Source organism: Plectropomus leopardus, chromosome 17, assembly GCF_026936395.1.
Source record: "Plectropomus leopardus strain MGB_pleo_1.0 chromosome 17, ASM2693639v1, whole genome shotgun sequence".
Lineage (NCBI taxonomy): Eukaryota > Metazoa > Chordata > Actinopteri > Perciformes > Serranidae > Plectropomus > Plectropomus leopardus.
Window position 1 is genome coordinate 952,300 of NC_142192.1, and position 13,310 is coordinate 965,609.

General features: G+C 42.5%; 1 protein-coding gene across 2 annotated transcripts; it reads left to right on the forward strand.

Moving 5' to 3' along the window:
• Positions 1 to 64: 64 nt before the first annotated feature.
• Positions 65 to 13,099, forward strand: ppp1r10 (protein phosphatase 1, regulatory subunit 10). 2 transcript variants are annotated; one of them, XM_088090870.1, is made up of 19 exons: positions 65 to 525; positions 1,841 to 1,909; positions 3,917 to 4,025; positions 4,128 to 4,214; positions 5,109 to 5,244; positions 5,594 to 5,645; positions 5,735 to 5,824; positions 5,920 to 6,048; positions 6,144 to 6,249; positions 7,243 to 7,346; positions 7,456 to 7,583; positions 7,910 to 8,069; positions 8,214 to 8,357; positions 8,874 to 9,120; positions 9,548 to 9,623; positions 9,748 to 9,966; positions 10,150 to 10,273; positions 10,368 to 10,736; positions 11,735 to 13,099. In XM_088090870.1, exons 3-19 carry the CDS (start codon positions 3,919 to 3,921, stop codon positions 11,893 to 11,895), a joined length of 2,439 nt encoding a protein of 812 aa, XP_087946996.1. In that variant the 5' UTR covers positions 65 to 525; positions 1,841 to 1,909; positions 3,917 to 3,918; the 3' UTR covers positions 11,896 to 13,099. The 2 variants fall into 2 exon arrangements, with proteins under 2 accessions (XP_087946996.1, XP_042362358.1); XM_042506424.2 differs by lacking the exon at positions 1,841 to 1,909.
• The last annotated feature ends 211 nt before the right edge of the window (positions 13,100 to 13,310 follow it).

Consider the following 13,310-nt stretch of genomic DNA (forward strand, 5'->3'; position numbering starts at 1 on the left):
ACGTAAAAAACGTCATGTAGTATAAAAACCAAGTCCCTCCTCTCCGCCCTCATTCCTGGATTTGTGCAGAGGTAAGTGGAGTCAGAAAACCAGCCGGCGGCATGATCAACCTTTTGTCCGTGTAAAATGCGAAATTGTGACTACAGAAATCTACAGAGGACTTTGAAATCTACGAAGGACGACGAACTTTCCCAGAGTCGACATTAAATGTGTGTTTTTTTGTGTTTTGCAGGTATGAATTTGCTTTGCCGAAGACTGAACCGTCGAGGACTTTGAACAACTACTCAAAATCAAATTTTTTTTCTTCAAGTAATGGACATTTGATTACTATTTTTGCCTCCAGTTTGTTCCTGAAGGAAAGGCTAACGTTAGCTTTTAGCTATCACAGCCCCACCCATAAGAGGTCTTTGAGTTAATATTAAAGCCATGAAGGTTGACGATATGAAATTGATGAAATAAGAGATATAAGTGCCTGAAAAGCACATTCTAATACACCCGAGACGCTGAGGATCTATAGTATCAATAGTAAGTTGATTTTGAAGTTAACTTGAATCGAGATAAATCAAATGAAAATGGTCGTAGATAATAGGCTAGCTAGCGGTAGCTGGTTAGCCGGCACCGTCAGTTAGCTTGGTTCTTGGCAAGAATTTGAATGTAGACTGTGATAGTATGAGCTCACACAGGAAAGTGGACGGAGGCACAAGGCTCCGTTTCTTTGTGTGTGAGACGGAATGGACGAGTTGTATAAATAAAACTGAATAGCCAGTGAATTCGTAAAATAACCATAAGCAATCTATTCATAAAGATTGCCGTAGGGTTAGGTACTAGCAAGTAGATTGCAGCTCATGAAGTCGGACTTTTTGCCTGCCAGTTTTGTTTTGTAGGGGCTACTCCACGGAACGAACACCCACCGCAATCTATACATAAAGATTGCGTTAGCATGAGGACTGGACATATTTTATGAAGCAGTATGTCGATAATTAAAGCACAGGGACTTCCCGAAAAAACGCACCGTGTACTCGGCAATCTGTGGATAAAGATTGCAGGATATTTCAAGCGAAGTGGGCTTTCGAAGCACTCGGTCGGTCGGGATTGGCAAATATGGTGGATTGATAGTGGTTTGCTTTTCGTCGCCTGACAGCTCCGGGGGCTAAACGTGTTCTCGAAGCAGCATTTGGGAGATTTTACAAAACAGAAATGCTAGACTGAGTATGGACTGTTGTCCATCGCTTTGTCTGACTGCGATACGCGTTAGCTTAGGACCATATGTGGTGCTCGTCCTCTTGTTTTCCTATTAACCAGTACGATGTTTGCTAGCAGAGCCATTGTTGCTTGTGTACGTTTGGTTTTCCGTCGTCGAAGTGGTTAACGGAGGGAGGGCTCTGATTAGCAGTCGGTGTGCAGCTCCCTCCCCTCTGACAGCAGTTTAGCCACAGGAACAAGCCTGTTCTCTGCTATGACACATGGCAGCTTCAGCGCGAGCTTTTATAGGCTGCAGCCACTGTCCTTATATAACCCAGGGCCTTTTACAGGCTGATTTCAGGACTTCACTCTGTCGTTTGTGAATATGTCTTGTTGCCTCAGTCACAGTCAAGTCTGTTGGTGTACAACGGTTAAAAAATACTATATATATATATATATATATATATACATATATATATATAAACAGCATAAGGATTGGTACTTGAGGATGGTCAGTTTAATTTGCCACAATGTGTATATGTAATAACACAACAGAATGACAATGCACAAATAATGTTGTTTCCCCCACTGAACCAGGAACCAGGGTCATGTTTAACACTGATTTTGTGTATATGTGTAATAATTGTGACATTTACAGGAGTTGGGTTATTTGCAGTGTTGTGGAGGTCTGAGACTATTTAAAACTTCTACTACAACAGTTACACCGGTAAGATCTAACTGATTCCTCACATCATGACATTTCCAATTAATTAATTTGCGACAGAAATGCAGGTTCTGTACTTGAGTTGATATATTGGCACTAAGAGCGTTCCATCCAAAAATGCAATAACATTGGAAAATACATGCATGCTCATATGCCTCAACCAAGCAGTTACACCATGAACCTTTTACAGGTTATTCATAAGACCTATTGTCATGAACAATATTTGAAAGCCATAAGACTGAAGACCTTCATAAAGGCCAGGTGACTTGGTGTTGGCTGTCTTTGTTTGGATCGTTTCTTATAGTTAATATCTAGATTAACTGAAATGATAAAACATCCAACACCTTTCATTCATGAGTTTTTTTTTACAGGCAGATATATGTGTGACAGTTCAGATCATTGTCATGTGATGTTGCACTAACAATTAGATGAATTTGTACTGCATTTCTGTACTGTGTAACTACACACACACACACACACACAGAGAGAGAGTACAGTGCCAGTATGTGATCATGAAGTGACCTGTAGGTGGCAGTAAGTGGCCTGATGTGTACCCCTGTCTGGAACAGTTGGTAGTGATGTAATTGACAACAACACTGTAGTCTGAGTCACCACTGAGTAGTTATCATGCTAATTCCACAGTTTTCAAGCATTTCATACTCCATACAGTTACCTTCAATCACATTTGACTTTGTTATTGAATATCATTTAAATTTGTACCATTCATTTCATCAGAGACTACATAAACTAGAAAAAATGGAGTTGTGCGCAGCACTATTGATGCCTCTGTTACCATTCTTCGCGTTTGAGATTCTTTTTTTTGCAAACATTTGAATGATTGTGATAGATGTGTGGCATTAAAAAGTTGATCAATCATTATCAGTAACATTTCTTTCTAAAGTTAATCTCTGGCTATTTTTACTCAAAACTTTGACAGGTAACCTTACTTTGTTTCATATATACGGATATAATGCATATATTTGAGCTTGAATCAGTATAGGTATATAATATATTAATAGTTGTGTTTAAAAAATTAAAGTCAGGTCATTAAAGTCAGTTTGTAGTGAATATGTAGCATCTTGTTGTGTGCATTACTGCTGCCTCTTAAATGGCAGCCTGATGTGCCCCCACATGCAATAATCAACATTCGATCAGTCTATTTATCCTGTCCTGCAAGTCCAAGTCCCAGAGACGACACTCTGAGGCACTGAGGAAAAAAAGTTCCTGCATCCTTCACTTGTTCCTGCTGAGCTGGTGTCAGGTTGGCCCCATGAACCTCTCCTAACATCTCAAGTATGAGGCTCACACTGAAGTCATCATGCACTGTGGATGTTTGACTGCCAGAGCAGCAGAGCACTGTGTGACGGGTACAAAATACCTCTGATTGATGATGTGTATGTGCTCATGTCAACCCCATCATCAGTCTGGATCACGTTACTTATCCTTTCATAGCCTGATATTCTAATGATAACTGGATATTTTGAGAGTGATGCTTTCTGGAACCACTGCAAATCTCTCAGTGTGACTTGGTTTTAAGTGAACATGCTGCTGAACAAACCTTGAGGAAATCTAGTGAGCCTATGTTGGCCAGTTCAAGGTGTTGGTCTGATGTAGGTGCTGTGTGTCAGCCCTTGAGCACAATGTTGGTGTTCTGTTCTTTGACAAACAGCCTGGGGTAGTCAACCACTGGATCACCAGAGGGAGATGATTTAAAGTGGAGAGTGGAACGTGCTTAGTGGTGAGGTGACTCTGCTTGAGACCTTGTTGGCCTGGTACAGTTTAGATGTTTTTGTGTTTGCTGTGAAGCAGCTTTTCTGCCTTGATGGGACATTTTAGTCTGGGTGGATCTCTGTGACGTGGAGCTCCCTTTTCTGGTTAGCAGGCAAATAGTCCCGACTAAACAGCACATTAATACTTGCCCAAAGAACAAATATTTCTTAAACATGCCAGAAATAGTAATGCACCTGTGTCTAGTTGGTATGTGTATTAATATTTAGTGGTGTGTTTCAGACATGGCAGGGGAACCAGTGGACCCCAGAGAGATTTTGAAGGGTGTGGAGGCTCTGCTGGGGAAGGATGGAGAGCTGCGCAGCCTGGAGGGAGTCCCAAAGGTGTTTAGGTGAGAAACTGAATCTGGACATTACACACACCTTTAACTTATCCATTAAATCTTAACTCTTATACTTGGAGATATCTTATCTCTGCTTTTTTTCTCTTGCAGCCTGATGAAAGGTTCTACTAAAATGGTCAGTAGATGTATGTACCTGAACATCCTCCTGCAGACTAAATCCCATGATGTGCTCAACAGGTGAGATTTAATTGTACTTTGAGTACTCAGTACTGCAAGTCTGGTTACTGTTAACACAGGAGTGGGGCACAGTTTGAAATAAGCTGTAAACTCAAGGACAAAAAACTGATAACTCAAACTTCAAGATAAGTTAAGGTTTGCTTTCTAGCTTCTTCCAGATTTTTAAAGTCCACTTTTGTAAATTTCAACCTTAAATTGTGCAATGTTGCTGAAATCAGCATACAAAACGGCACTGTGCTCTTCTGCATGTCATTTTTTAAAAAAAAAATAAGTGCTTTAATGAAACTGAATGGCAGGAACAATACCACATTTGTATATACATGTTTTTTTGAGCCAGTGTTCCTTTTGTTCTTCTGACATTTTCACATTATGCTTTGTTTTTTTGCATTAATACAATAGCACATGTATTTTTGCTTTGTTTTTTTTCCTGCTCAAGGCACCGCTGACTGTTTATTCTGACACCGTCGAGGCGTCTAACTGCAGTTGGCATTTTCTAATGCAGTGTACTTTGAAAATATTAAGCTTATTGCACTCTGGAGGAGACCTCTTTTAACAAACCACGCAGATATACCCAAACCAACGGTGAATGAATCCTAAAAACAAGTATTGTGTTTGTATGTAAAACCTGATCTATGTTTTTCCACTGTGCTGCCGAGCTCTACACACTTAGTCCCACATCCTGTCAAATAGTCCCCAGGGCAAATGTTAACCTGCCAAACGACTGAAGGATTGTATCACAGAGCACCAGAGAATCAACAGAACTACTCTGAAAATAACCACTTATGATAATCTGAGCAATTCTGACCTAATTTCAATGTCTTTGTTGATCCACCACAGTAATCAATGCCCATCTCAGTCCATCATAATGAATCAGTTGTTCCTTTCGTCATCCAGGTTTATCCGAGTCGGTGGCTACAGGATGCTCAACTCCTGGCTCACCTATTCCAAAAGCACCAACAACTCCCCCCTGCTGCAGCTCATCCTGCTCACACTGCAGAAGCTGCCTCTCAAAGTGGACCACCTCAAACAGGTATTGTCTCAGTCTCTCCACCAGAACACGGTAGCATCACACATGCATAGATAGTTTCATTTGTATCTATTTGTGCAGGTACAGGACAGTACAGGTGCAGTGGAGTCAACTGTGCATAATTCTCTGAGTCAGCTTTGTAAAAAAGGCAAAGAAAGGCTATGTCAGAAGCCACACTCAAACAGATACACACTATTAAAACACTGTTTTTTATGTAAAAAATGATATAAAAAGTAAATTTAACACGGTGAATTATTGCACAAAACTCAGTGGGGAAAAAAGATACTTTGACATAGATACTTTGACAGAGACATTAGAGTAATGTGCTGTTTTTGCCTTTATCTTGTCCCAGAACAACACAGCCAAGCTGGTGAAGCAGCTCAGCAAGAGTGCAGAGACCGAAGGTTAGTTTGCTTGTACATCAAAAATCAAATCAAAACTCTTGAGGTATTAACTGTAGTTTCTCATGATCATATTTGTCTTTAACTTTTAGAGCTGAGGAAGCTGGCGTCTGTACTCGTAGATGGCTGGATGGCTACGATCCGCTCTCAGAGTGTCTCGAGCAGCAGCAACTCTCCTGCTGGTAAAAAACAAACATTTCCCTTTTCAGTTTCTCTGTCTTCCACTGTCCCTTCTACCTGCTTGCAGGTAGTGACACACCATATATTCATCTTCTAGATAAGAAAAAGAAGAAAGAAGAAAGCAAGGTGCTGGTGCGGGATGTGAAAGAAAAGAGTGGAGATGAGGAGAAGAAGAAGGAGAAACCTAAAGCTCATGCACCCAGCCACACAAAGATTCGCTCCATAGGTAAAGTTCAGCTGATGAGCAGCGCACAAGTTGGCCCGTTTATTATATTTAAAGAACCTCTGTATGAAATGTTTGAAATGCTTTGTGTTGTGTAGGACTGGAGATGGACACTCCCAACGTGGCTCCTGTTAAGAAGACGCCCACTGCCCCACAGCTGGGTGACAAGTACAACATCAAGCCTCCAGTCCTCAAGAGGCCAAGGTACTGAACCGTCTGATAGGAAGGCTGCCTCATTATAGCCTCAGATCCACCAAGTGTCCACTTCACTTCACTTCACTTTGTTTCACATATAAACACTTATTTCTGCATTTCCATTGTCAATAGTTGTGGATTGTTTTGTCACCCCTCAGTTCAGATCTAGCACACTAAGCTGAGACTAAAAGGGAGAGCTACAAATACTGCAGCTTGTTGACTGGTCAGGAGAGGATGGATACACTTTCTCAACACGGAGTACAGTGGACTGAAACCACTGTTCATCATTAATTAACTATGATGTGAAAGCATGTTTTGCTGCCTCTTCATCTTAACTAGTTAACATTTAGCAGAAATAAATACAAAAAATCATGTCATTCACCATACTGCTGAAGGCTTCCACTATGAATCCATAAGCACATCTGAAATGTCAGTATGACAGCTCTTACCATTCCATGTGTTGTTATTGTCTCTGTTGGGTGACATACGCTTTAGTGATGATTGAATTTGTAAACATTTAAAAAGTATACATGAATTCCAACCAGATATTGTGAACTTCAGATATTCTCTCTCCTCACTTGGAGAAAAAAACCTTGTCAGAGCGTCGTTCTGTGCACTCTGGTAGCTTTAAACCCCCTGCTGTGCTCCAAACACTGCAGCCTGTTTTTTGTTCTGAAAATGTCACACAGCCACATTCAGTGGATAGTCAGCGAGGTGCTGACATCATTGGTTTAAAGGAAAAAGAGCAAGATCTGGACAGAGCAGTGACGTGGCTACTATCATCTGTTAACAGCCGTGCCACCATAATCAGAGTGCGGTCTGCACTGGAAACATAGAACAGAACTAAAGCGTAGTGTTATGTCTGTGTGGGCAATGTATGGTTCAAGGGGTACTGTCCAGAAAGGTTTGTTGAAACATGGCTTATCTCAGTTAGCAACTGACTCATTGCTGCCCTCAGGTGGCTTATGTTGGTAACTGCATGTTTCCCTTTTTTTTCAACAGCACTGGTTCGTCAGATGCTCCTCCTCTGGAGAAAAAGTACAAACCTCTGAATACGCCCTCCAACTCTGCCAAAGAGATCAAAGTCAAGATCATTCCAGCACAGCGTGAGTTTACACATACATGCATTTAAAGACGGGCTCATATTTATTCTTCATATATAAAGAAAGTGACGGAGCAAATGGGTGTTCACTGCTCTCTTGTGTGCACCTGCAGCGATGGAGGGCACAGGCTTCTTAGATGCCCTGAACTCTGCCCCAGTGCCCGGGATCAAGATCAAGAAGAAGAAAGCTACTGCAAGCACTACAGCTAATACCAAGGTGGTCTCCCCCACCTCTAACAAGGTATGCACTGATCCCACTAGATTTTTACACAGTGTTTGTATTATGGCTGTTGGCAGTCCAAAATATCTTCAGAATATGTTTTTAAATTAAATTTCCATTTATTTATTATTTGTATTTAAGTTTGTTTCTTTATTTTCTTTTTTTAAGTCTTTATATGATAAGTCTGGTTTTGTTCTGTGAAATTCTAATCAAATATGATGGACTTTGCTTTAACGATTTCTAGCTGTTGCATATAAGTGAAGGAACAGCTGAAGAAGAATAAAGCTCTGTGCATTATGCCACAATAAAGCTGTCTACTCAATGTTGTTCCTTTTTTCTGTCCTCAGCCAAGTCCATTTGACAGCAAACCCTCTGCGTATTCAGCATCCTCCACTAAACCATCATCCCCAGAGAGTGCTGCTTCCATCACTCCTACTGATGAGAACCAGGAGCCAGAGCAGCCTGGGACCCCCGTCCCCTCAGAGGACACCGAGCTTTCTGACAACGGTAAGGTCCTTACCAACTTTTGGCAATGAGCCTCTCTCACATTGCATCATCATCTTATGTTTTCTTCCAGTTTAATTGAAAATGAGTGCTCTTAATCTCCTAAACCATTTTTGTTTCTTTGTCTTTCTCTGTCTTTGTGTGTAGGTGAGAAACCGAATGCTCTGGCAGAGCCACGTGGAGAAGAAGAGAGCTTGACCAAGAAGGGCAAGAAGAAGAAGACGGTGCACTGGGCTGAGGAGGAGCAGCTCAAACACTACTTCTACTTTGATCTGGATGAGACAGAGAGAGGTGAGACGTGCTTAAAATGCCCAACGTCTCTCACACCAGCTGGCTAATAACATGAGTTTTTGAAAAGGTTTTCCATGAGCTGGCTGTTAGATGGACAGCCGCGCATTAAAACATCTCCAGCTATCTACTTTCTCACTGTCCAGAGTCACGTCACCCTCACCTTTTACAACTTGGTCCTATTTCTTTTAACAGGTGAAGGATTTTAGTTAGACATCTGGATCTGAAGTTATCAGAGAAACAGGCTGCAAAAGAATGTGGCAGAAACACTGATTTTTAACACAAAACTGCTATCTATTTCACTCTGGTTTGAAAACAGAGCCTTTAACAAATGAAAATATCATTTACAACAACAGACAAACGTAGAGATGGTTTTAACTGCATTTTGATATTTAATCCCTGATTGATAGCTGACAGTTTGGCTGTTAATACACTCGGATGTTTGATATTTTATTTTCATTTAGCTGGACACTGCTGAACAACCCTGTTTTAATGATGGTAATACTCTAAAATTTACAGTCAACGTCAACAAGATTAAGGACTTTGGTGAGGCCGCTAAACGAGAGCTGATGATGGACAGGCAGACATTTGAGATGGCCCGCAGGCTCTCGCATGACACCATGGAAGAGAGGGTCCCCTGGACACCGCCGAGGCCCTTGACGCTGACTGGCAGCCTGGTCACGCCAGGGGCCAACAGCACAGAGAAACTCACCCAGAGAGACCGTGAGATGGGCATCCTGCAGGAGATCTTCCTCAGCAAAGAGAGGTAGGACATGACACCCAGCCGGCTGTGGTTCTTTGTAAGGTATTTTTGTGGGCTCAAAGGTATGTATGGGGACAGTGTTCATAAGAAATCTGAACCTTTGTCTGGTAATTGCACTTCCTCATAGAACTTCATCCTAAGAAGTTAAGGCTGATAAATGGCACACGTTTTATCCACTTACACAACATGCTCACGGAATTGGCTTATGCCTATGATATTTTATATAGCATAAATTAGCCTAGTGGCTGGTCGAGTTTTCTTCTAACTCATATGAAGCCACACAACCTAAAATGCTATTTAATGGGGGCCTTATTGGCCCGTTACATTGCCCATTTAAGGTGGAAATGTTGCTCCATTATTCCACACAGAAGTATAAATCTTGAGGACCTCTAGTGTATGTTCATGATTTCTCATCTCTCCTTATCACCAGTGTGCCTGACAGTCCACATGAGCCAGACCCTGAGCCGTATGAGCCCATGCCTCCCCGTCTCATCCCTCTGGATGAAGTTAGTACACCCAAAACACACATACACACATTCTGTCTTTAATATACCCTTGTCTTGTTAAACACAGTGTCTACGTGTGTGTAATATCACGCCTGTTAAGCTGTCAGTGTGGTGTCCCTTGCAGGACTCGTCCATGCTGGATGACAGCTACGTTGAGCCTATGGATACGTCCTCACAGCAGGGTTCTGGCTTGACTCAGAGCGATAGCTCCAAGCTGCCGCCTGTCCTCGCCAACCTCATGGGCAACCTGAGCAACAGCTCCCGCAGTCCACAGGCCACAAACACTGTCAACAACCCCGCGGCTCCCAGTGTCAACGTACAGGAGCTGCTCACTTCTATCATGGTAAACACACACTATCACCATTTATACAGTGACTTTGTATACTCAGCAGTTAAAGTACACCAAATACACATTGACCTCATCATGAATATTCAGTATCTCGTAAAAAACATCCCTGCAGTTGGATTTCAAAAATGTCATTTTGAAGTTGTAATGTGTAGGTAATATGAATCTGTCTGTCCTCAGGGTGCTTCTGGTAACCAGTCTACTGAAGAGCTCATCAAGCAGCCCAACTTCTCAGACAAGATCAAACAGCTCCTGGGCTCCCTGCAGCAGACCCAGAACCAGAGCCAGGGTGGGCCTCCACCAGGTGGACTATATCTCTCCTTCTGCTGTCACAGCACCATGTCTGCCTGCTCTGCTCCTACTCTCACTCATTGTTTTTTGCTTTTCTTTCTGTCTAGTCAACCCAGGTTTGCTGGGTCATGGTCCAGGCATGAACAACATGAACAACATGAACATGCACATGCAGATGCCCATGAACGGGGGCTACCCACCCAACAACCCGCCTGGTGGCCCTCGCTTTAACCACCCTCCACCTCCTCACAACCACGGTCCACCTTTCAACTCTGGTGGAGGCCCACGCATGATGGGACCGCCGCCGGGCCAGGGCCGAGGAGACAACGGTAACTACTGGGGAGACGACTCTATGAGAGGAGGGCCTCATAGAGGGGGCCACTTCCACAGAGGTGGACGGGGCCGAGGAGGAGGAGAGCAGGTCTTCAGGGGCAGAGGACGAGGGGGGCCTAGAGGAGGACACAACAACATGAATGGTATGTGGGTTAACCCTGTACTCTCTAATATTATCCATGGGCAGCACAGTCAACTAAAGGACACCTAAAACACTGAATGAGGAGAAAAGTCTCACATTGGACAGTCAGCATAATGTCTATTTCCACAGCACTTATCAGTACAGCAACACCGCCATGTCAGTCACAACTCTGCTGTGCTCAGTTTTTAAGGCGATACTCTACAGGGGAAAACAAGAGTTTTCATGCACTCGTTAAGTTTGAGATTTTTTCGTATCTTGCTTCCATAGCATGCCCTACTGACTTGCCAATATAAGCAAAAGTTATGCATTATGAAAAATTACATACTCTATTGGCCTTATGTTGCACATTTATTTTAATACTTTATGTGTAGTTTATTTGACATAAATATTTGGATAGAAAATATTGAAAATATAGAAAAGTTGTTTCTCGAATGCTCCCAGTTAATTTGTCCCAGCAACTCAAACGTAATATCAAAATATATCACTACACCAGACACACCTCTTCATTTGGGACTTAAGAGTTTTTAAATTTTTTATGAAGCAATTCCAGAGTCACATTTAGCTTAATATTCACAAACAGTACTGGAAGCTGTGATCACAGTAAAAGTTTGTAATTAAAGTGTAGAAATCAGTCTTAGGTCTGTTATGTTAATTAATATGAATAGTTATAAATATATTCATAAAATAATGATGAGCATTGTTGTGACCAGGAAGTACTCTGGGTTTGTAACTGGCAGCAGCCTGAAGCGTGCAATCCAAGCCTCAGTTCTGTCACACCATGAGTCCTGTCCAGCATGCCAATCCAAACTTCTCCAGTTCTCCTCTAGGTTTCTAAGTTATTAGTTAAAGTGACTACTGTAACAAGAGTATCAACATCTAATGGATTAGTGGACTAGTGGTACTCATGGCTCCTCTCTGCTGCTGAGATGAATTGAGGGACCCTCACCGGTGTATGTTTGTGTCATGTGATAGTAATGCTGTTGTGTCTCCTCCTGTCAGACATGTCCAAGAGACCTGTGTGTCGTCACTTCATGATGAAGGGAAGCTGCAGGTATGAGAGCAACTGTGCTTTCTACCATCCTGGTGTAAATGGACCACCACTTCCCCCCAACCACCCTGCCAACAACCAACACAACCAGCACCCTCAGCATGGACACTAGGTGACACAGCATTGTCATTGACAGTGCTGCCAACCCGGGGACAACTCTTAAAAGTGCAGGCCTGTGGAGGAGGCACTCTCTGTGAGCACACACGGCAGGCTGTGTGAGAACTCAGAGAGACGGACGTGTCTTTGGAGTCATGGTACCTTGCCTGTGAGAGACAAGAGCAGAGAGGAGCTTGAAGATGATCACTGAGAGGGCTGTGTGTTTTTATTGGGATCAGTTTTTAACAGTGGGATTGAAAGAAGCCACCACACGTGACCACTCTGTGTGAGCTGCTGCAGCCAGCTGTCTGTGCCATCACTTTCCACAACATTGACATGCTCTACCAAATTGAAGCGTCCCCCCCTCAACAGGAAGCTTTCCACTTGACTGAACTCCCCGGTGATTCTGACCGTCATGTGATGTTGCGCTCAGAGCCTCTTAGCTTTTGGTACTTGGTGGTTCAGGTTTGTACAGAAGAGTCCGAGAGGTTTTTCCTTCTTACACCGTTCTGAAATGTCAGACAAAAATGTAGGAAGCACTTTACAAAGACAGAGGCCACAGCTGGAAATTATTCAAGTTGGACCTGAAGAAGAGCTGCACAATGTTCAAAGTGCTTTATTTCAGCCAGTCCGAGGCAAGCTAAAGAAATGAACTGTGCTGAGGAAGGCCTTGCTTTTTCTTTTCTTTCCACAGCTGGTTTTGAATGTAAACAGATTATGAAGAACAACAGCAGTGTGTGTTATCATATGTAAGCTTTCCCTCTACACTCTGCTCCAGCAGCTCATCATCCGACCGTCAGTGTGTGTGTGACGTGACAATCATGAGCGTCAGACACACCTTGGTCCTGTCAAAGTGCAGCTCGTGCCTGATCTCAGAGCTGCTCCCTTGTCTTCTGTCCTCCCATAGGAACCCAGCTGGGGTTTATATTGTCAGTGTTAAAGAGTCACATGACTGGCTCAGTTCGATTGAGTGTTTTCTGTGAAAACAATGACCTTGGCGTCTCTTGTGGGACTGTAAGAATGTAATGTTTGTGTTGCTCCCTTCACCCTCCATTTTTTTATTTTGATGTAATCCTGAGGATGTTGGCCCTCCTTCAGACGGGTTCAGCTCTTTGTCTGTATGAAATGTTTGTATGAATGCACAGAACACATTCATACACTGTCATATTTTCTGTTGAATTTTTTTTGTACAGTGTTTTGAATAAATGTCCAAACATAAATGTGCTGTGTTTTCTTTGACTGCTGAGAACAACGAGCAGTTTGGATCAAATGGAAACATCCTGTGAAGGTGGATTACAGGAAAAACACATCACAACATCATACATTATAGGGAAGGATTGACATGTCTCCATGCTGGAACAGCTGTGGCCATATATATATATATATATATTGATTGGATAAGTAAACAAAATTATTATAGGGATTACAAAA